This window comes from Protopterus annectens, chromosome 12.part0, assembly GCF_019279795.1.
Source record: "Protopterus annectens isolate FY-2018-M chromosome 12.part0, PAN1.0, whole genome shotgun sequence".
Classification (NCBI taxonomy): domain Eukaryota; kingdom Metazoa; phylum Chordata; order Ceratodontiformes; family Protopteridae; genus Protopterus; species Protopterus annectens.
In genome coordinates, this window is record NC_056746.1 from 1,284,973,533 (window position 1) to 1,284,998,727 (window position 25,195).

The window sequence follows — 25,195 nt, forward strand, 5'->3', positions numbered from 1 at the left end:
CTGCCTGACGTGTTTCAACCTGCTTCATCTGGATCATCTGTCTAGAATTCATGTTTGTGATATTTATACCAACCATTGTGCCAAAAGGATAATTCCTTGCATATAGCTGGTTCAAGGCAGTTGCTGACCAGGGTTTATGTAATGTACAGTATAGGCGTAGGTATGATAGACTGTCTAGTAATGGGGATATGATTTTTGGTTGAATCTGAGACCAGAGGCACTAAATGTAGTCTTATTGAATGGATTAAGTATTCAACCATTTCAGTGCTCTTGAGTGGCTAAGTTGCATGGGACCAGTGGTTGTTTTACAGAAGTGACCGTGGGGCAAAAAGCTCTGCAAAAGTAACAACAGGAAAATCCATAATAATCATTTACAACTGAAGAGGGGAAAGGTCTATTCCAAAAAAAAAAAAACAAATGAAAGGCAGTAAAACAACCAAGGTAATAATAATATTATAGAAAGTACAGATGAATCACATATAACATCTGCATGAAAACAATGCAAACTAGATTGTAATATCAGCCTCATCCACATATGCACATTGCAATCAATCAACAGCAGAAAATGTAACAGGCTAAACAGAGAACAACTGGTGCAAAAAAAAAAAAAAAAGATACAAAAGATCTAATCGCTATCAAAAGAAAAAAATGGCACGATCCATTTAATAATTTGCTGAGCAATTTCTTGAACTTGGCATACTCAAAAAAAAAAAAGATGAGCCTAAATGTACAGCTATAGGGTGTAAACAGAGGAAGCAAGAAGACATATTTTTTGTTTTGGGCGGAGGGCAACTCCACCTGCATCTGTCATGTGTGTACTCCCAAGCTGCTCACTTCACTATTCTGTCTCCAAGTTCTCTATTACAGTAAAGCCATTTTGTCACTTCGCATATCAATCTACCAACATCTTCCCTGTCATGGAATTCTGTATTGTGTAGGTTGTTGCTGCACTATTCATCCTCTGTCTTGATGAGTTGTATTGTAGTCTGTAAATGATTCCCAGCAAGACATGTAGCATTATTACATGTTCAAAATTAATAAACAACTGAGCTCTGACAATCTGATAAACTGCAGTGATAATAAAATGAAGAGACATACCTCTATGCCCTCAAACTGATATTGCTATCATTAACATCTCCTAGAAATATTAATAAGCTGTGTTTTCACAAAACTATGAGAAGGGAGGGTACGGTAGGCAGGACTGATAAGAGATGGACAAATAGAAACAGATCCAGATAGTGAGACCAGATAAGGCACACGGGTTACCAATTTGTTTTCTTTACTGTCAGTGAAGCTTGCAGGGCATTATGCAATGTTACACTATCTTTCATTGTACTTGGGCTAGTAACAGAAAAAAAAGGAGGTTTATTGCAGTGCTTACATTTTATGCGGCAAGAGGTGAAAAGACAATCGCTAAGACATTATAGAACACTTTGCCTTACTTGCAGTCACTGAAAATTAAAAGAAAAAATTCTGTAGCCTACAGTAGGTTAGTAGAATCAATGAACAACAGTAGTATATTTATTTATTTGCATTTATTTTCTGGAGTATAATACTGATCTCCACAGACCATTTTCAGACTCATCACGGGAGCGGTAACAGATGGAGATTATCATAGCTTTATGCAATAAAAGCCTTGCCATTGTAAATCTGATAGGATTGTATTTGTGAGTTAGCGTTGAGATATAAAACAATAATCACTAAGTGGGGCCTTTATTAAAACTTTTTTGTAACATAATAACTAAAATATAAGCATATTAAAATAAACATTATTAGGTAGTTGAAACTAAACAAAGTGGTATTTAAATACATCGAAAACTTTTTTTTTTTTAATAATGGAATAGTATAGGCATATTTTATGTGGAAAGGCAGTGAATTAGAAAGGAGTGATCTATAAAATGAGAAAAATAGGTAGCTGTTTCCACCTGAAGGCTTGGACCTCATGCAATCATTGGCTGGAAGTGTAGAGCCAATGAAATGGAGCATAAGCTACATGCACACATTAATTGTGTAAGGGGCAGCCCACGCCTTAAAGAAAAAAAAAAACACCAGCTGATCACAGCCAAGCAGACCTCTAAACTGTCCTTACATTGGAGGATCAAACCTGTTTTCAAGCCTGATTTACTCCTGCTTATGATGTAGCTATTTTGGAGCCATGTCCCTATTTTCAGGCTTGATTTACCCCTTCACACAATTTACCCCTTCACACAATTTTACGAATCTCCCTAATCACACAATTTTTGACACAGTCTAATACCCAGAAGATTGCACTGTTTGACCAACAAACTAGTGGTGCCAATATTTTAAAGAATGAGGACACGCATATTTCATCTCTCTTTCTGAGAAGAACAAATAAATGTCCTTGTATGGTAGAAGTTTGGCACTACAGTTCATTAAAGTTTACAGATTTTCCACTGTCTCTTTGGTAAATGTGGTTGTATTCTTTATCATTTTTGTCACTCTTTGTTTTAAACATCTTTTTTCTCAGTATTTCATATTCCTACTGGAAGCATAAAGACTTATGAGCTATTTGATATTCAAACCTTATTCTAATCAGATGTCCAGATTCTTGGCTGGATGTACCTACTTTCCAACGGCCTTTATACCTACTTTCAATGTCTGCAGTTTGAAAGGTATGCAGCCAAGCACAGTTAACAGTAACACAATAATATGCTGAAATCATTGTGGTCACAATATTAAGCAAATAGCTGAACACATCATCAATTCTAAACAGTGCACATACCCCACTGAAAGCTATGGATAAAGAGTCCAAGACCACCCAAAAAAGGGATCCTAGTGCATATGGCACACTTCGACTATGGCAAGGATAGCAGACTTGTGGGGAGAATAAAGGTGATAGGGAAAATATCCAAAGAAGTAAGTAAGATAAATAGGAAAGTTGCCAACAGATACAAAATGAAGCAATAATTCAATGGAATGGGGAGTTGTGTAATAGTTAAGAAGTCAATAACAAGGTGGGTGCCACAGGATTCGCTGTTGGGGTTAGTTCAATCTGCTTAGTGTATTTATATTTGATAAAAGTAGAAATGTGAAGTAAAGGATTAATCTGTTTGCTGATAATGCCAATAACAATTGGTGCAGTGATCATCATAAGGGACTCAGCCCTTCTTAGGATGGTGGCCTTGGGAACAAATTCCAGATGAAAGTGCTAGAGTGTGAGTGAACAAATGGTGATGAAAACTTGAGATGGCTGGAAGATGGGGATGTTAGAGTTATGCTGTAACAAACAGGTGGTTTCCATAAGGTATTTGTCATCTTTGGCTGTTTTATATCAGCAGATAAATGCAACATGTCTTCTATGCATGTATAATGCATGACAAGGGGATATAAAGAAATAGACTGTGTTTAAAAATCAACAAGTTCCTTATTTTAGGACAGTCTTAGTCAGTAGATTATTCTCCTTGTTTAAACTGAGGTCTGTTTTTTTAATTCTCCCCCTCCTCCTTCTGTCTGACAACTATCAAGCCTCTCCCCTACTGAACATCCATATCTTTCTAGTGGTAGTAACTCCTCAGAGTCACTGAGGCAACAACATCTATGGTACCATCATACAGGTATATGTCAGGGTTGCCTGTGTGGCATTCCAGGTATGGAGGCATTTTTTTTTTGTGAATATCTTATTCCATACCCTGGTGGTGATGTGAACACTTGCTGTGTCAAGGACCTCCTATGCCCTTTTGTTCACACATACATGCTCCTCTAGATATTTTAACTAGAACTACTGTCACTGAATAGGCAGACATACCTGTGTTTTCCCTGCACCAGTTCCCTTCATTCTGACATGACCCACCCTCCAGAGGTGGTGGTTTCAACAGAGCCACGTTAAGAGATGGCTGAGACTGCCATACCCCCAGGGACTGGTATACCCATCCTCCCTGCTTGTGCCATTACACACCTGAGCTACTAATTGAATGCAGGTCACCTGAGCTGCAGTTAGTCCTGTATCCCTCAATACCAGGTCAAACTAAGCTGGCTATAATTCTGACATCTGTTTTATGAACTGCATTAAGATGTGTTGCTTTAGTGAAAAGATTAATGTGTACAGCCTGGGTCAAATTTCCCTCAGTCTACATTTGCATATTATGTGTGACCAAGCTCCTAGGTTAACCTTGAAAAAGAAGCAGTTGTGCCCTAATACATTTACTCAGCTATCAAAAATGAAACACCAGAAATAAACATTTTTATCTCTGATGTAAATGTTACCTTTTAATGTGCTGTGTAGTGAGCTGAAATGAATAAAAGAACCGATGGTACAAAATTACTACAACTGTGAGAAAACAAAATTGTTGAAAGATGAATGAAGCAAGTCTTGTGCAGAACAAAAATGCTAATTTTCTGTGAAGAGGATCTACATAATAAAATGTCATGAAGTCATTCAGTGTTAAGTAATTTTAGTAGTGAAAAATATTTTAGCAAAACATTAAAATATGAAGTACGCATGTTCTGTCATTTGTCAGGTGAGAATGTCATGCCCATATTAATTTAATGCATGAACACAATTCTTTTTGTCTTGTCTGGTAGTCCATATGAAAAACAAATGACATCACACGTTACTGTTTGGCTGCAGTAACATGTATGCATGTATTGATGTATGTCTGTGTATGTGTGAGTGTGTATGTATGCATGTATGTATGTATATATGCATGTCTATGTATGTGTGAGTGTGTATGTATGTATATATGCATTTTTGTATGTATTAATGTATATCTGTGTATGTGTGAGTGTGTATGGATGGATGTATATATGCATGTATGTATGTATTGATGTATGCCTATGTATGCGTGAGTGTGTATGTATGTATGTATGTATGTATGTATGCATATATGCATGTAAGTATGTACTGATGTATGTCTATGTGTGAGTGTGTATTGTATGTGGATCTACTTCAGTAGCTCGAACATATTACAAGTTCGAACGAAATATGGCTGGGACCATAATGTTCGAACTTGTAATAGTTTGAACACTGAAGGAAAAAAACAAAAAAGCAAAATTAAACTGCTGTAGCCCCCCTGCACCCCCCACATGGAGGGCTTTGCCCCTCACACCTCCCCTTACTTAAATATACCAACTCCGAGATCACACTACATTGCGGAAATGGGAAATCTTCCCATTCTGCTCTGTACACAGATCTCCATTCAGTCCGTTTGGACTTATAAATGTTTGAAGTTATGGTCTCGGCCAGATCATCTTCGAACATTTAAAAGTTTGATCTACCTAAGGGGACCCATGTGTTTATATATGTATGCATGTATGTATGTATTGATGTATGTTTGTGTATGTGTGAGTGTGTGTGTGTGTGTGTGTGTGTGTGTGTGTGTGTGTATATATGTATATATGTATGTATGTTTATATGCATGCATGTATGTATTGATGTATCTCTGTGTATGTATGACTGTGTATGTATGTATGTATGCAGGTATATATGTATTGATGTACGTCTGTGTATGTATGTATGTATGTATGCATATATATATATATATATATATATATATATATATATGTCTGTGTGTGCGTGTGTGTGTGTGTGTGTGTATGTATGCATATATTGATGTATGTCTGTGTATGTGTGAGTGTGTGAGTATGTATGTATGTTTATATGAATGCATGTATGTACTGATGTATGTCTGTGTACATGTGAGTGTGTATTATGTACATATACATGTATGTATGTATTGATGCATGTCTGTGTATGTGTGAGTGTGTATGTATGTATATATGCATGCATGTATGTATTGATGTACAGCTGTGCATGTGTGAGTGTGTATGTATGTATGTATGTATGTATGTATGTATATCTCCATGTATGTATGTATTGATGTATGTCTATGTGTGTGTGTATGTATATATGTATGTATATATGTATCAATGTATGTCTCTGTATGTGGAAGTGTGTATGTATGTATGTATATATGCATGTATGTATGCATTGATGTATGTCTGTGTATGTATGTATGGATATATGCATGTATGTATGTACTGATATATGTCTGTGTATGTGTGAGAGTGTATGTATGTATATATCCATGTATATCTGTATTGATGTGTGTCTATGTGTGAGTGTCTATTTATGTATGTCTATATGCATATATGTATGTATTGATGTATGTCTGTGTATGTGAGAGTGTGTACATATGTATATATGCATGTATGTATGTATTGGTGTGTGTATGTATGCATGTATATATGCATGTATGAATGTACTGATGTATGTCTGTGTATGTGAGAGTGTGTACGTATGTATATATGCATGTATATATGTATGTATTGATGTGTGTCTGTGTATGAGTGTGTATGTATGCATGTATGTATTGATGTATGTGTGAAAGTGTATGTATGTATATATGCATGTATGTCTGTACTGATGTGTGTCTATGTATGTGTGAGTGTGTATGTATGCATGTCTATATGCATGTATATATGTATTGATGTATGTCTGTGTATGTATGAGTGTGTATTTATGTATATATATGTATGTATGTATTGATGTATGTCTATGTGTGAGTGTGTATGTATGTATGTATGTCTATATGCATGTATGTATGTATTGATGTATGTCTGTGTATGTGTGAGAGTGTATACATGTATATATGCAAGTATGTATGTACTGATGTATGTCTGTGGGAGTGTGTATGTATGTATATATGTAAGTATGTATTTTTATTTATTAAATGGGACAGAACATTAATCCACTTAGAACATTTTCAAGTTGAGCCTAGGGATGCAGAAATAAAAGAAAGCAATAATTGCATACCATTAGAGAGAAAGAACTAAGCAGCAGTCCCATTATAATATAGGTAATATAGCCACATTTATTTCCAATATTAATAGCTGACTGCTGTGGATTGTATAATTAATATAAAGTACAAATGACCCTAATGACCTTCTACTTGCTTGTATTTTGCAGAGTGGAATGAAGCCATATTTTGTGACTTGAGTCATTGTTATAAAAAATACGTATCAAAGATGAGAGGACTATAAGCATAAAGGATTAAGTACTGTGTTAGAAATGTCACTACCAAAATGGTAAAAAGTCTGCACATAAACACATACATGTCAGCGTGAGCGCACACACACACACACACACACACACACACACACACACACACACACACACACACACACACACACACTCAGGCACATGCATGCACTCACACACACACTCAGGCACATGCATGCACATGCACTCACACACGCACACGCACACACACAAACACACAAACGCACACACTCACACATAGACACACATGCAAGCACACACACACACACATGCATGCACATGCACTCACACTCACACACACACACACACACACACACACACACACACACACACACACACACACACACACACACACACATGCACTCACACACACTCTCTCTCACACACACACACACACACACACACACACACACACACACACACACACACACACACACACACACACACACACACACACACACACACACACACACACACACACACACACACACACACACACACACACACACACACATGCCAGAGTTTCATAGTCAAACAAAAACCGTGCTGCTGTCTAACAAATTTTGCTGCTTGCAAATTGTCACTATTGCATTCAGTATTTTTTACAGATGAGTCTCAATCACATTAGAACTACTTGGTGTAACGCCCAGAAATCCAGCTTATATTGCTCATATCCTTGGCATTCACCATAGGTCACATTTCACATATTAGGTTGTCCTCCACTGTTGTGTTATTAAACAGACAAGGTAGTTTCCACTCACTCCTCTTTGGCTCGTGTTTCTAGACCTGTGTTGAAAGACACATTACGTCCTTCTCCTTATGTGGTATAACTTAACCACTGACTTGGAAATAGTGCTGAGGAATGAAGCCTTGAAAACAGCTTCATGTCTTAAATGGAAGACATCAGTTTCAGAATGGGTACGATAGCAGGTGCAACTGTTAGTCTGGTGTCTGACAGCTTTTTTTTTTCCTTGCATCTTAACAGAATGTGCAGACATCTCAGTTTTCACATGGAATGTAATCAGAGAGTTCAGCCATGATGATGCAAACTGATTTTGTCCCAAGTAAGTAGAAAATAATATAAGGGCCTTCATGATCAAACCTGTGTCATTTCATCCTGGTGTGTCGTCTTGTCCTTCACAGATCCTTTGTACTCCGGCTTGCAAAGCGAACTACAGACTGAAATACACACAGAGAAAGATCAAGGATCAGCATCTAAATCTAAACATAATAATAGCAACACCTGTGATTCTTGTTTAATGACATCAAAGGTGACAAATACTGATGGTGTATCTGCAGCTGCTGTAGACGGGTTTCAGCATCCTACAGAAATGGAGCAGCAAGCACTAAGGTCTAGTGTCGTTGTGTCTAAAAAGGCTATAGAACATGATACAAATGTTGGCCTCCAAAAAGAGAGCAGCACTTCAGTTTGTATTAAAGCTTCTGAGCCGAGTGGATTAGCTAGCTTTGAAAAGGAAATCAGTATTACAGAGGCAAAAATTAGACAGCTGGTAGTATGCAAGCATGAATATATTAGTTCTGGTGTGAAAACAGGTGAGAGTTTTGCTAGCAGTAAAATGAAGGACAGATCAATGTGCACAGAAATAACGACTGCTTATTGTGCATATGGGGAAAATATAAAAGAAGGAGCAGGCACAACACTGGAAACAAAACACACAAAGACTATGACAAAACAATTTCAAGTAACAAATGACAAAGTGACCAATGTTCCAAATGAACAGGCTGCTGCTGGTAGAGAGGAAAATGACACCATCCAGGGAAACATTTTGCAAGAATGTGACTTTAAGGACAATATGACGAAAGAAGAGGGTCAATGCAGTGGATTAGTTATGGAATCACCAAATATGCCAAGCCCCCTGAAGCACAGCAAGACATGCCCAGTGCAACTCAACAGGTAATATTTCAAAGAACAGCTTTGCATTTTAGTATGTACTTTATACTGTTGAAATGAAAGATATGAGAATCAAACTGCAGCTGTGTGCTTGAGGTGTTTGAAGTAGAAGGTACTTTATACACAGGCTTTGCTACAAACCTGTGGTGGCATCATGCATACATTTGTAATACAGTAGTTAATTAGAGCATATCTTACTTTCATTGTTTTATCTTTTCTGTTTATTGGTATGCTTTGCATAATTTTTGGTATGTATTAGAAAACCATTACTCTTTTTGTGTTTAACCACCCAGTGCATTTGTACTGGATATTGCAGAACTTACCCACTTTATTTACATACTACACTTTCACTCCCTTTTGTAGCCTGTCTTCAGTTGTGTTTGTATCTGCAAATCTCTATTAGTAGCAGGCACTATTTGTGCAGAAAGTATCGATTCTAAAATGTGCTTCTAACCTTGACTACACTCAAAGGTTTTGACTGTGTTGCTCTGAAATGTAACATGAAAAATGATTTCTTTCTCTTCTCTTGACTGGGTTCAAATATGCATTGAAACCCTTTAATTACTCCTGCTTTAATGTCCTGCCTGCATAGCCTGGTCTCAAAGCTGCACACATTTTTAGCATGTTAGTTCTGAAGGAAAGTGTTCCTCATTTTGTAGTAGGTTTGATAAGCATGGCACTAGAAAAATAACGCATCCTTATCTCCTTCCGCAGAAGATCAGTTGGTAAGTTAATATTTCATACAAAAAGAATTACAAGTGCAATGTTTTGTTTGCTAACCTTTCAGAGCTCATTTCACAGACTATTCTAGCATCCTAGATTCGCAGTTTTCAGGTATAAAAACATTTAAAATGTGATATATGTGTATTACATGCATATTCTGTGTACACAAACATATTTCATCCTGGACTCCCCATTCCATAGACTCAACTACAGATTCCAAGGGTGCTCTTCAAAACAGCTGTCCGTTTTGTTTATACAGCTGCCATCCTTTGGAATTTCCTAACCCAGCAGGCTTGGGAATTCATTTCTCTGTGCACATTAGGAAGTAAATAAAGACAAATGTTAAGTTTTTATGTAAACCTTTGATTAATATTTCAAAATTTGTTACATTAAAATCATGTAGTGGCAAGTTTTACTGTATTTCATTTCCACACATTGTTTTCAGATTGTATTTTTTTTTATTAAACATTTCATTAAAGGCACTAAATTAATTATTGCATGCATGAGCTTGCTTACTAATAAAGGTGGTCCATTCAGCAGCAGGATTTAGATATCTGAAGTTACTAGCACATAGTCAGGGCATGAATGGATTGTCAGCCTACTGCATAATCTACAAAAATGTGACATAGAATTTATTACGCAATGATTAATTTAATGTCATGGCAGTAGAAAGTTGGCATAATGGTTAAGGTATTTACCTTGCAGACACAAGGTATAGGGTTTAATTCTCACATGGGGCAATTGGCTAGGCTTAAAAAAGCTTACAAGGGCAGTTAGCCTAGTACTAATCTATGAATCTATTAAATAGGTTCGTTCTCTTGGGCTGAGTCATGATGACCACTATTTTAAGTCTGTCAGTGGTGAACCCAACATTCACATACAGGGTTGGTATGATAACAACTGAGAGACTTAAACATAGCAGGGAGAGACTTAAACATAGCAGGTAGTAATTACAGAATCTGTCTGGTTGGTATCATTACCTGGACAGTCAGTCTCTATTACTGTAATGTTACCCTTCCTATTCTGCGAATATCGAGCAAAAAATAGCTTCCTTAAAAACTCTTGACAACCCAACACTTTTGTTTCGTTCTTTGTTGGTACTGAGATCTGTACGTTTAGTACAGGAGTGGTACTCTACTATGGGGTTGCCAACTTTTGATCACAGCCAGGTATGCACATTTTTCAGTTTGACTCTGAAAAACCTGCAAGCCACACACAATTAAATATGCATTTCATCTTCCTGGTGAACATTAAAATTTAGATTACAAAGTAGTTAGTTGTACCTTGAATTAGACCTGACTTATTATCTGAAATGAAGACCAGGCCTGAATAGTAAAAACACTACTGTCTTGTGCAATAATCTGAACTCCACCATAAAAGCTAAAAGGCACTAAAACATGGTGTGAAAAAAAAGCTATATATTGCGCCATATATCTTGTTTATGCAAACTAATAGTATAGTCCTATTGACAGCACAGAATGCATGCCAGCAATATGTCACATAATGGCTGATATGATTTGTCTGAATATCATCTCTTAAAGACCAAGAAAGGAAGCCCTTCCTCTAGTCAACAACATATGAGTAATGCGATTTTTCTTATTAACTCCCTCTCCCAAACCCCAGACACATTATCTAACATGTTTTTATTAATACACTTTTGAACTTATTTTTTTATACCACTCATATGGTATGACACTGATTATCTGGTTACTGGATACTTCTGGTAAGTTATAGCCTGTAACCAGTCACTGCTTGGTACTTTTGTACTTATTTTACTATTAACAAATCTTCTTCTTTAGTCTTTTCCCGGTTAGGGGTTGCCACAGCGGAACTCCGTTCCGCTAATGATTGGCAGTACATTTTTACGGTGCCGAGGTGCCAGCTCGATGCCCAACCTTCAACGAAGGCATGCCCATTCACGCATTTTGAACGCCACTCCACCACGGGGTAGACATGCAGACTCCACACAGAAGGCGCTCCAGCCAAGAATCGAATGGGAAAACCTCTTGCTGTGAGGCAACAACGCTACCGCTGCACCACCACGGCTATTTTTGTATTAACAAATAATCATTCCTAATTCCCTGGTGACCTAGTGATCACAATACAATTGCTTGGTGCAATCAGGACTGAATCCAGGAGACTCAGTTTTACAAATAGCTTCAATTTGCCACCCCAGAGCACTTCACATTTAGAAAATGTATGCAACTCTTCAAATATTGCACCTGCAAATGTGATCATTTTATTTGCTGGCCCAATAGCTATACAAATGGTTAACTGTGTAAGCCTATTTCTGAGTAAGTTGTGTTCAATTCTAATGGCAAGTATTAGGTTAAACACTTGTAGGCTTAGTTTGGCATCAGTAAATCATAATGTTTCTTAGAGATGCTCAGAAAGAAACATAGTCATGTAAGCACAAATAATATGCTCACACACATCCCTGGGCATAATTTAGGTACACTCTTGTCTTGCTTCCTCTACAGGGTGCATCTCAGTCATTCTAGTCTGATAGTTATATGGGCCTTTTGCATATGTCATATCTTGTAGTGCTCATTTCCCCTAGTGACTAATAGGCTTTAATATAATCTTACTGTCTTACTTTGTTAGCCAGAATGTTGCAAATTAATTCAGACTCTCAGGTCAGACAGTACCCTGATTTTCTTAATTCATGTTCAGGGACATTTTTTTTGTCTCCTCCTGCCCCTAGAAAATCCTGTACAGTTCTAAAAGTTGTTCTAAATATTGAAAAAATCAAGGGAATTCATACAGTTTGGCAATTTAAACTAGGCCATTCAAGCACAACTTGAATTTCTTCTGGAGGATTCCTTTATTTTTATTCTGTATTTAAAACACACAAATACACACACACACACACACATACACACACACACACACACACACACACACACACACACACACACACACACACAAAATAATTTTAATCTGCTTGTACAAACCACATAAATATGGTAACAGAGTCACTGTTAACTGTGAGCTAAAGTACAACTCACAGAATGTCAGCTAATGAAAATGCAATTTCAGCATTTTAATAACTGTAAGCCTTTATCCTTGGTCATAATGAATGGACTGATGCAAACCAAATGAAGGGTCAGCTTCTGAAAGCATCCCTTGCACAGAGAGTAAATGTACGATGCATGCTCTTTCGTCTCATGGATATGGGGCTGGAGTTCATATGAGTCAGAAGGACCCACTACAGTTTGACCATTTTTATATCTGGCCAGTCTGTTTACTGTGGCTTTAAACTGCAAGAGGAAGGAAGAGGCACAAATGAGTCAGAAAAAAATATATTGTTATATGGTTACCGTTCTAACTTATAAATGTGCACTTATTTTCTTCCAAGTATGCCTTCATATTTATAAAGACTTACAAGAGAAAAATGCTTAAACAACAGTTAAGAAGTAAGATCAGTAATCTCTAAAATGTTTTTTATTTTTTTTATTTATTTAACATTTGTTGACCGGAAATGTCCGACTAGGTTCCACAGAGCCTGTTTTCAGCGGAGGCCCGGGGAGAAATGCTCCAGAATAGCTATTCACTGTTATGATATAATTAATTTATTTATTGAATCTCTTAAAATAAGTAGATGTGTAGAAAGCAATAAATATTACATTTTATATATATATATATATATATATATATATACACACACACACGAATAAACAGTTTTTGTATATTATTTTACTGAGGAAGTTTTATTCTTTTTCAAGTCCGGTCATCATACACACAGATGGTATTATTTAGAAGTCACAGCACATTAACATGTACTTTACTAGTTCAAACAACAAATAACCAGAAGATCAAATTGGAGGCTCAGACTACTTTCAGTATTTCTTCTGCTGAAATTCAAAGCACAAACCCTTACGTTTATTGTCTACTAATTGCAATAATAGCTACATCTGACACCTCCAGCCTGTCTTCTTCCAAAAATAAAAAGGCCTACAGTGACAAAAGTGTTTGACTGCAAGTGTAATTTACAGATAACAAACTATAATATGAAAAAAAACAGTAATTGTTTTAAGATTTGTTGGCTAATAACATTTTAATATAGGCTCTGATGCTACAGAACCTTAGTACCCCTTAATTCCACCTATGACCGCTTTCACATCTACAGACATAATTCCTTTTGTGATAATCATGATGCAGTTTTAGGCATTGTCTTTTGTAACTTAACTTTACTATATGCTAAATCCTCACTTTTTTGTTAGCTTGTTAAACCTGATCAAGGCACACTGAATGCCATTTTCCTGCTCCACTGTGGCTGACGGACGGCAGTACCACAGTGTACTGTAGATGTTGGATTTGTGTTTCAGTAGCTTACGTACTAATAAATGTATTTTCTTCCTGGTCACCATGCAGTCTGCTTCATTTCTCTGATGTCTGCTGCCCTACTTAGTTCTCTGACAGACTGCTCTACTATCTGCCTGTTTTCTGCCCAGACTTGCTGTCTGCTATCTGCCTCTGCAGTTGACTTCACATCTAAGCTGTTTGCTTCACCCATCTGCTCTCTGCTGCACTGCTACAATTCTTTTAAACACCTTTCCAATACCTTCATCCCTCTTATCAATTCGTCTTTCCTTCATCCTCGTCCTTTCTTCCATTTTCAATAATCCCCCCTTTTACCTTTCTCACGAGACATTGTGTTGTTTACTTTCCATTTATGCATAACTGCACCACTGTTTCTTCATGTTTCGTTTTTAGTTCTCATTAAAACAAGTTCATATTTAGAGAAGAGACAAATCAGGAATTATTCTTTACCTCTCCATTCTGTTGCTCTTAAGTATGGTTCGGTTCTTTACCAATCTGTTCTCACTTTCTAGTAAGGTGTGACTTGACACTTGTACTTCTCTTTTCCCCATTTCTTGAGAGTGCAGACTCTTGCCAGACAAATGCATATTCTAATTATTTTATTACTAATCAAAAGGGTAAAAAGGTCACATAGACAAACCATTCAGGAAAAACTGTAAGAAAAACTCATCCAAGCTAGGGTTTTCGCTGTTCACTGCTGTTGGCTTTATTGAGCTGAATTTAATCATAAAGACTTAAAAAGTTAAAAAAGAATCATGGATATTGAAAAGCCATGTAGCTGAAACACTTAATATCCTCAAGGGGGCATTTGCATATATCCCACAGGCCTCTTTTACAGGAGGTATAAGGTATCACACAGTGAAGACCCTAGCCTGGCTGAGTTTTTCTTGCAGTTTTTATTGAATTATTATATTACTGCACTTTTTGCCCTTGTATCAGGTTTCCTGATTCCAGCTTGGCATATAGATTTATGTTTCTTTACATAATTCAGAACAACCAATTCAGTAGCATAAACCTTTACATCTACCAGAGCCCCAGCAGTACCTTTTTAATGTGGGAGGTTTTCCTATTTTAAAAAATGAACAAGCATAGGAATCTGTCTAGTTCTAACATCACCACATGTGTTGACAAAAAAAAAAAAAAAAAACAGAAACCAGTGGTCTGAAAACTTTGTTGTTGAACTTACAATAATTCTGAAAAATCATGAAAACCAGGTAGTGTTCCAAAGCAACAAGCCTTTGTTCATCACAGACATGTGAACGTCAGTAACAAAAATCAAAATGACAGTGTTCAGCATATCAGCTTGTATACACTTAGAAGTAGGTGTGGAAAATAAACGTATTGTTTAATTTTAAACCAGCTTATTCAAGGCAAACAATACAAACAGGGCCATAAAAAGTACATTTTACAACAGCATGTACCCACCCCCACACACTACTACTGATTAGGTAAAACCAAATCCTATTTAAGGAAACACTACCTATTTATTTGCAACTCACATTCCCAAATCAAATATTAAGAAAAGCATAACATACATATAAAAAGACTGACTTTTAACTAAAATTGCTCTTTGCTAACTAATGCAATAATGATTTCAGCAGATCTGTGACAAGAACTAAAATCATATACATAGGTAGGTAAGTAAAAAGAGTTAACTAGATTGATTCAAGAAAAAACACACATAGCTCTCTAACCATAAACATTATCTAACTAGAAGACTATAAATATAAATATATATGTCTAATTCTTTCTAATATGTGTTAGTGTATATAAAACTAAGTTATTTAGAGCTCAGAAAAAAACTGTTATTTAGAAAAAATTATTTCAAAAAGTATTTTTTTATTTACAGCTCAGAAAAAATGTCAAGATGCTGTCACACCAATGGTTGCCAGCCACGAGCCCTTCCACGACTGATAAGCTCGTCCATTCCCTTTTACAGTGAGAGCAGGAGTGAGTTAAACATTTCACTTTGTGCTCACAAAGTCATATTGTTGTCCCCAACCTGCTTTGATAGCTAAGGAGTCTTCCCCTACCAAGCTTTGCTATTCTACTGCTGGAGTGTTGAATTACAGGTTCAGGCACCTAGGCAGTGAGACATTTCCCTGTGGTACATTTGACTGGAGACACATGGCTGAAGTGACAGTCGGCTGCAGAGAAATATGGCTGTTTGCAAATTCCCTGTGGGCAAAGAGAAGAATGTGTTGCCATGCCCACAACTTCAATAACCAAATGCACAGGAGGAAAACAATGTCCATGGTCCCCAAGGGAACATGAGACAGCAGGCAATATGGCAGGCATCAGCAGCAGGCTGGCCAGAGGCCATGTCAGTGGCAGTACGAATGCAGTGCACAATGGGCAGTGCCTTTATAATTGGTGTGTGTGGACACTTACTCCTTTTACAGTGTGTAGGGAACATTACCTAAACTGCATACTGGAGCATAAATGTGATTACAGTAGCCTGCAGGATTTCCTCCATGCTGTAGCACACTTCTATATGTTGTAGTTACATAAGTATGTACTATACACTGGGCACAACACTCATTACTTCTTCTGCTTCCACGCACTTGGTTATTAAAGCTATGGGAAAGGCAGTGTGTGTGCTTCTCTTTGTCCACAGGGAATTTGTAAACAGCCACATTTCTCTGCAGCTGAATGTCACTTCAGCCATGTGTCCCCAGTCAAATATACCACAAGGAAATATCTCACTGCCTAGGTGCCTGAACCCTGAATTACACAATATTTGTGGACCTATTTCCCTAGTAAACATTTTTGCAGGCCCATAGACTCTCCATTCTTAGTGGACAAGAATTATCCATCTGATTATCTATGCGTTTAAATATCAGCATACTTACAGTTTACTTAACCCCCCCCCCCCCAACCTTTGGTATCCTACCACTGTAGTGTTAAACTACACAATAGTTGTAGACCTCCTCTCTACTTAACATGTTGCAGGCCCATAGATGCCTTTGACTTGGGGACAAGAATTATCCATCTGGATGTCTATGTAAAGCTCTGTCCATCTGTTTAGTTTTACTATTGCAAACTCTCTGTCAAGTACAAAGGATTCTTCTTTGCTCTTTTATGTCTGTAAGTTCTATACCTTTCTCCTGCTTCTGTATTATCAAATGTATATACATATTACTATCTTCTGTCTCACAATTTTGCACATTGATAATGTCTCCTGTTTGTGTCTTATTTTCTCTACTGCTACCATATTTCAGATTGACTCTTTCTCACTCCCTCTTTGCCTGGCTTTTACTTCCTGGACTTGCTTGTCTGCCTGTTACCTTCACAGCTGTTCTATTGTCTGTACTCCTTTTCACCTTTTTCTCTCACCTGGTCTGTTATTACTGGCCAATTCTGTCATAATCTCATTTAATCTGCTTCCTAATTCAGTTTAGTTGTGATTGTCTTCAACTCTGTCTTCACTGTTTTTGCCTTTTGTCCTATCCTTAACACCGTAGTGCCTGCTGTATGCATTCTGCTCATGCCCACAGTGTTTTTCTTTGCACACCATCACCCACCTCTGTCTTCACTCTCCTTTTTCTACTTCTAGCTTGGGTATTAAGGTAATTCTAAACTGTTAGGTCTCTGAGCTTTGTTTATTTTCAGACATAACATTGACTTTTATTTTGAGTTGTACTTAATGTTGTCTAGATTGTCACAGTGTCCCAGAGGTGAGCAGGTCTCTGAGTGTGAAGGCTATAAATTTGTTTTGAAATGCCTTTAGCCAGGGTTTTTTATGAAAGGTTTAAAATATGTTCCAACAAGAAATTTCAGCTACGCTGATGTAATATTAGAGTTAAACATTTTTATGAGGAAGCTTAATTCAGCATTTATTTTGCAGAGTCACAATGTAAACAGGAAAAAGGAGAATGCGATTAAGGTGAGAAGCACCTTTAATCCACCTTTAGAGCCCACCTTAAGTGTATTAGATGAAGTTATTATAGATGATATATATGCACTTAAAAGTAAAGAAGAAAGACAGAGTATGTTATACAATTTAAATAAAAAGAACAAGAATTATTAGAGCAGCTGAGAAATGATCACTCTATCAGGGTCATGCAGCCAGATAAGGGAGGGGGCACACTGTTATATGGGGCATTACAACAAAGAATATTTGAGATGCTTTATGACTCTGAAACATATTCTAATGCCTCTCTCAATGAAATAAATATAGGACACCGCCGCATTGATTATTATTTGGAAGAATACTTGATAGATGAAAGAATTACACCAGAGATAAACAATTTTTTGAATGTTAAACATCCAGTAATAGCCACTATTTTTGGGATTCCCAAGACTCATAAATGGTTGGAAGATCTTACGTTTAGGCCCATAGTGGCAGGACAGGGTTCAAAAGCATACCCTTTTGGGGTGGTAATAAACAAGCTGGTAAAGCATGTTTACAATAAGGTTGACCATCTTTTGAAAGACTCTTGGGATTCCCTGAGTAGGCTTAAAAATAGTCTCTGGGAAGAAAATATTTCTTTTCTTACTGTAGATGTAGTGGATTTGTATACATCTATTCCAAGGTGTGAAGGAATAGAGCTTTTGTCAGAAAGTATGAAAAGACACACTAACTTTTCTGATGAGAAAATAAGTTTGATTTCAGAATTTATGGAACTAGTGTTGGATTACAATTATATTTACTACGAGGGAGAATACTTTAAGCAAAACAAGGGCGTAGTGACAGGGGCATCGTTTGTCCCCATTTACACTAACCTGGTACTTTTAGAATGGGAAGAAACTATAATATTTCCTAGTGAGTGGTTTAAATATAGTAAAATATATGTGCGTTTTTTGGATGATGTATTCATTTTGTGGACAAGAATGGAAGAAAATAAGAAGGAATTTGTGGAATTTTTGAGTAATTCATCCAATTTCTTGAAATTTACCTACACATGTAGTGTGGAAAGTATTAATTATTTGGACAAACACATACAAAAAACTAGTAAAGGATTTAAGTCCAATATTTATAGAAAATCTACATTTAGTAATTTCTATCTAGAGTATACCAGCAATCACCCCCACCACCAAAAGAATAACAATGGCAAAGGTCAACTAGTTAAGGTTGCTCATATGACCTCTGATGAAAATGATGTAGCTAGAGAATTACACAAAGTAGCAGATTTGTTTTATGAAAGAGGGTATCTAGCTAACATCATGGAGAAAAATTTAGAATATGTTAAAAAAGAGTGGTGTAAAAAATTTATACTATTGCTAGGTAATGCATTACAGGCAAAAGAAACTTTGGAAGATGAGAAACAGTTTCATAGGGCTATGGTTATCCCATTTAGTGGACAGGTTAAACAAGTGAAAAAGATTTTTGAAAATAATTGGTCCATTCTTAAAAACCATCCCAAAATCTTTTCAGTTGTTATGAAGGAACCCACTTTTGTATATAAAACAGGGCTTAACCTTAAAGGGTTTTTTGAACTTACTAAAAAAAGTGAGGCAGTAGGTAATATTGGTACAACAAGATGTGGTGCTTGTGCACAATGCAAGTATATTCAAGTTAAAAACACATTAACCTTGCAAAACACTTTGAAGTCTAAAGTGTTTTTTTGAAAAATTAAATTTTCAACCATCAGGGGTGATTTAACTGGCAGTTTGTAAAACCTGTCCAGCTTACTATATATGCAAGATGGAAAATCGTCTTAGGGACAGGATGTATGAGCACCAGTATCAGATTGCTACAAGGAATACAAATAATGCTGTATATAAACATTCTTTAGTATGTGCAAATTTTGTTCAGTTTCTATTTGGTATTGTGGCGTGAGTAACACCAAACCCTGGGGGGAGGGTGACTATAGGAATTATATATAGGAAAGGGAGACTAAGTGGCAAATAAAACTAGCTGCAACATATGCACCAGGTCTTAATATGATGGTATCCTTAAAATCAATATTAGTGAGGAAAGCTACCTCATAGGTACTGTGTATTCAATCAGGGAGGGAGTTAACTTCATAGTACATTTAAGAGTATTTAATATATACATTCAAAATGTTTTTGAATTTTAACACTTATAAAGTTTTCAAAGTTTATATTTAATGAATGTTTTGAAATTTGAAAAGCTTTTTCTTTTAGAAATTATGTTTTTTGTTATAACTTTTATAGTTAGTACATTTTACTTGGAGGAATTATTGTAGTGGTACCTTTAAATGAGTGGAAAGGGTGGTGACATCATTTATTTTAAACAGTATTTAAATGAATTCACTATGGAGTGCAATTAGATTCTGATGAAGTCCCCAGTTTCAGGGGATGAAAGTGCTCAATCTGTGTGGTTTTTATGCGGAAGAATAAAAACAGCTTGTACTGACAGTGTATGCTTTGGATTTTTTTCTTTTATTAGAAGAGGACTTTCTAGCAGTTACCTCCTGCAGGAGGTCTCATCATAGGACATCTGGTATGGTGGGTTATGTATCTCTTTTTTCCTTCCTGAATACTATACTTAAACACAACAATGGGAAGAATATAGATGATATGCATTTTATTATCTTTGCTAAGTACAAATTTTACGTCAAGAAAGGAAGACGTGTTGAGGTATAGAACAGTGTCAGACACTAGCATTTAGCTGAAACCATGGCAGTTATTTAGTGGATTCATTTTTCTTCAGGGAATGGTGAATAATGAGAACAAGAACTGTTTTATAGCCCATTGGCTGACAGGAAGAGAAATAGGGCCTGTTATCTATCCACTACACTTTTCTCTTTACACCTCTACTTTTACTCTATATTTAAGCTATTTCCTCCTCTTGCTTTTCTTACTTAACCTGTTGTCCAGTTTCCCATCCTCTGTCTCTTCTCCTACTATACTCCCTACTATGTCTAATATTTGCTCTCTTTGTTGCTATACCGCCTACTGTGGCTAACTTCCTCACAAGTCAACTGTATAAAGCAGAAAATGCAACCCCTACTAACAATGTTCGCCATTATGTAATGCCTCCACCTAAAACTGTAAAAGATGTGTTTAGTCTATGGAAATATTTTAAATCTTAAGCTTCAATGCTATGTTACTAGTCAGTGTTAAGTTTTGTACTATGTAAATTTGAATGTTTCTGTATACACCTTATATTTTGCTTAAAATTTTTTAACTGTGGAGCTTTTCTCCATGGGGCTCCACCGAAAATGGACATGGATCCAGTCAGACTTTTCTGGTCAACAAATATAAAATAAATAAATAAAATATTTTTTTTGGGGGGGGGGGTATATGAGATATTGTTTAGTTCTCTGCAAGAGGCAATGGGTCTATATCGAATGGCCACATTGTCGAATGTCATCTCCTCAACAATGTGTTGGCTGTGGTGGTGCAGTGGTTAGCATTGTTGCCTCACAACAAGAGGTTCTCCAGTTCAGTTCTTGGCTGGAACATCTTCTCTGTGGAGTCTGCATGTCCTCCCTGCAGTTGAGTGAGTTTTAAAGACATGCAGATAGGTGCATGTGTGCGTGTGCCTTCTGTAAAGGTTTGGCATGGGGGTGGCAACTCAACACCGTAAAAACAGACCAGTGATCCACTGTGGTGACCCCTAATGGGAGAAGCAGAAAGACCTTGCTTTTTTATCTCATCAACAATGCAGGCCATCAGCTCTCTCCCACACTCCCACTAATTATAAATACTGACTCCGAGATCGTACTACAGTGGGGAAAAGGTCAAATTTCCTGATCCCTACCGTAAAGCGATCTCAATCAGAACGGTTCAATGGTCTGCACTGTGGATGACATGATGTTCAACAATGTGGCCTTTCGATGGTATGACATAGACCCAGAGACAACATCAAATATGAACTAAGTACTGGGTTAAATAGTTTCACCCTATCTTGCAGCAGTTGTCACTGCAAAGCTTAGGTTTAGATGTTGTATTGCCTCATTCCTCCACTAAGCCTTACTCCTCCCAAACATATTTACTAAGTCTAGACTCCAGCTTAAGTTTGCAGGCTTAGTAAATATGGTTCAAAGTGAGTTACACATCTGGAGGAAGGAGAATGAACATCTATATAGGTCCTCTCAATAATGGGTTAGTAACTGTTTTATGGATCAAGACATTTGTATTTTATATTATACTATCTTACGCTTGCATTCTATAATCACTAGTTTGCGCAGGTGTTGCAGGTAGCCTAAGGCAGCTGGCATCCCTCCTCCATCCATTTCCTCCAGGAATGCCCATGCTGTCTTAAAGGGCACTGAATGGCTTATCTTCTACCTCCTTCTGGTAACTGATTTCACCTGCCAATCACTCTTTATGTGAAAAAGTACTTTCTCATATAAAGATTACATTATTGTCATACTATCTATTGGTCATACACCCCCCTCTTTCCTTTGTAGAGTAATCACATCACATTTATCCTTAATGCCTTATATATTTTTTCCTGTCCACCATCTCTCCTCTTCTCCAGTGAAAAATGTTGTACTCCCTTAGCCTTTTCTCACCCTGATTTCCATATCATTCCCTATAATTTCCCCTCACCATGCCAGTCACCCTCCACCATACACTGCCTAGGAGATGACCTCGCTTTTCATATAATGCTTCTGGGATTCCACACAGTACCTTAGCTGCAGCCTAACTAAAGCCTGATTGACCAGCTCCATGAGATATAAGGTTGAAGCCCTGACTATAGCCTAGGTGATCTGAGTTCAAGTGCCAGATTGAGAACTGGTACGAAAGAAGGGCATGCTTATCCTGGAGAGGCAGCACCTGCAACAACAGACAGATTCCTCATGCTCTGAAGGATGTGATGATTTGGGAAGATCACCAGACTGTAGCATGGTGATCTTCCCAAGTCATTGGATCCACCAGAGCTTGAGATGACTCAAGAAGTCACCAGATTGTGGTAAGTGGATGGATCAAGGAGGCATTGCTGCCTTAGGGACTGGGAAGTACATGTCCTGAGAAGCCACACCTTAAGGCTCAGTCAGCCTACCCCACAGAGTATTAGCATACAGCAAAAGGGGTAGGGAGTAAAAAGGCCTTGTCATTCCACAGAGTGTTATCATACAGCAAAAGGGGTAGGGAGTAAAAAGGCCTTGTCACTACCTCACAGAGTGTTAGCATACAGCAAAAGGTGTAGGGAGTAAAATGGCCTTGTCACTACCCCACAGAGTGTTAGCATACAGCACAAGGGGTAGGGAGTAAAAAGGCCTTGTCACTATCCTATAGAGTGTTAGCATACAGCAAAAGGGGTAGGGAGTAAAAAGGCCTTGTCACTACCCCACAGAGTGTTAGCATACAGCAAAAGGTGTAGGGAGCAAAAAGGCCTTGTCACTACCCCACAAAGTGTTAGCATACAGCGAAAGGGGTAGGGAGTAAAATGGCCTTGTCACTACCCCACAGAGTGTTAGCATACAGCAAAAGGGGTAGGGAGTAAAAAGGCCTTGTCACTATCCTATAGAGTGTTAGCATACAGCAAAAGGGGTAGGGAGTAAAAAGGCCTTGTCACTACCCCACAGAGTGTTAGCATACAGCGAAAGGGGTAGGGAGCAAAAAGGCCTTGTCACTACCCCACAAAGTGTTAGCATACAGCAAAAGGGGTAGGGAGTAAAATGGCCTTGTCACTACCCCACAGAGTGTTAGCATACAGCACAAGGGGTAGGGAGTAAAAAGGCCTTGTCACTATCCTATAGAGTGTTAGCATACAGCAAAAGGGGTAGGGAGTAAAAAGGCCTTGTCACTACCCCACAGAGTGTTAGCATACAGCAAAAGGGGTAGGGAGTAAAATGGCCTTGTCACTACCCCACAGAGTGTTAGCATACAGCACAAGGGGTAGGGAGTAAAAAGGCCTTGTCACTATCCTATAGAGTGTTAGCATACAGCGAAAGGGATAGGGAGTAAAAAGGCCTTGTCACTACCCCACAGAGTGTTAGCATACAGCGAAAGGGGTAGGGAGTAAAAAGGCCTTGTCACGATGCATATATGAGACTGCCAGCTGCTAGATCTGCTTTGTTCTCCATACAATGGCATCATCTGAGGTCTGGAGGAGAAACCAGTATGAACTCCATTTCACAGTCCCCTTCCTTCCTGTTAGGAAGCATTAGAGAGGAAGCAGACAGACCACGGGAAAGGATTCAAGCAGCTAATGGTCAGCAAGGACAGGTAACCAAAAAGAAATACAAAAAAACTAGAGACTGGTTACCTTTCTAAAACTAGGTCTCATTCCCATACATATGTACCAGTTCATTTGACTTTCCTTTGCTTCTGCTCTTTCAGTTTGCTTGAGGATTTAGTTACTATTTTATAATAACCCCTAGCTGCTTTTCCTGTTCTACAATTTTGCCTGACCCTTCCAGTTGTGTATTATGTCCCAACTGCCAAATTTAAGGAACAAATCCAAATACTTGGACGGGCAAAGGGAAAGTATTACCTTTTAGACCATACTTTAAATCCTCACATCTCTCTTTTTGTGCCTCCCCATCTGCTATTACCACAACATTTGATTTCTTTGGAAAGAGAACAAGAATGTTTTACATGCCTTATATTAGATCACAGACAAGCAAATTAAATAGGATTGGCCCAACAAAAACCCCTGTGAGACACCATTTGTTACCTTCTTAACATTTAAGAGCTTCCTGTAACTGTTACCCTTTGGTCTTTGAAATCTTACTACTTCTCCATCCATCTACATGATTTGCTATCCACACCCACTCCACCTTGGAAAGAGTCTGTTGTGTGGAATGAAGTCAACTGCTTTGCTGAAATTCAGAAAGACTATATGTAAGGGGTTGCCTCAGTCCATCTTCTTTGACACCCAGTTATGAAACAGGATTAGGTTAGTCTAACAGGCTATAACTACTGTCAAAAAATGCTGAGATTAGTTTTGCAGTCCATTTTATTCCAGGAATAGTGTAAGCCTTGAATCATAAATTGCTGTCATCATTTTACCCACAATAAAGTCAAAGTCACTAACCTTTAGCTTTCTGAGCTCTTTCGACATCTGCCTTTGTACATAAGCATTGCAGCTACTTATGCCTAGTGTCCAGGAAGTCAACCCCTCTCTAAAGTATCTGTTGAAGACGTCTGTTAAGGGTTTACCCAAACCTCGTCAGTAATTTTATTTTACTCAGTGGGAGGGCAGGCAGACCACATACCTTCTTCTTCACTCTGCAGTGCCTATTTTACTCCCTCTTCTATCTATCTTCTCCATAACATTTGGTACTTAAAACACAATTAAGAGATGAGACATAAGGGACAGTGGTGGTCACCAGTTTTTTTTTCACATGGCACAA

The 25,195-nt window shown here is 37.6% G+C and overlaps 1 protein-coding gene across 4 annotated transcripts in view; it reads left to right on the forward strand.

Annotated features, from left to right (window-relative positions):
- MYLK2 (myosin light chain kinase 2) overlaps nucleotides 1-25,195 on the forward strand; it is a 688,091-nt gene that overhangs the window by 366,690 nt on the left and 296,206 nt on the right. For 3 of the 4 annotated variants that reach the window (XM_044090332.1, XM_044090333.1, XM_044090334.1), the window contains exon 3: nucleotides 8,162-8,933. In XM_044090332.1, the coding sequence (XP_043946267.1) occupies nucleotides 8,162-8,933 (772 nt within the window). Of the gene's footprint in view, nucleotides 1-7,838; nucleotides 8,083-8,161; nucleotides 8,934-25,195 lie in introns of those variants that run through there. The other variant, XM_044090335.1, reaches the window with a different exon arrangement.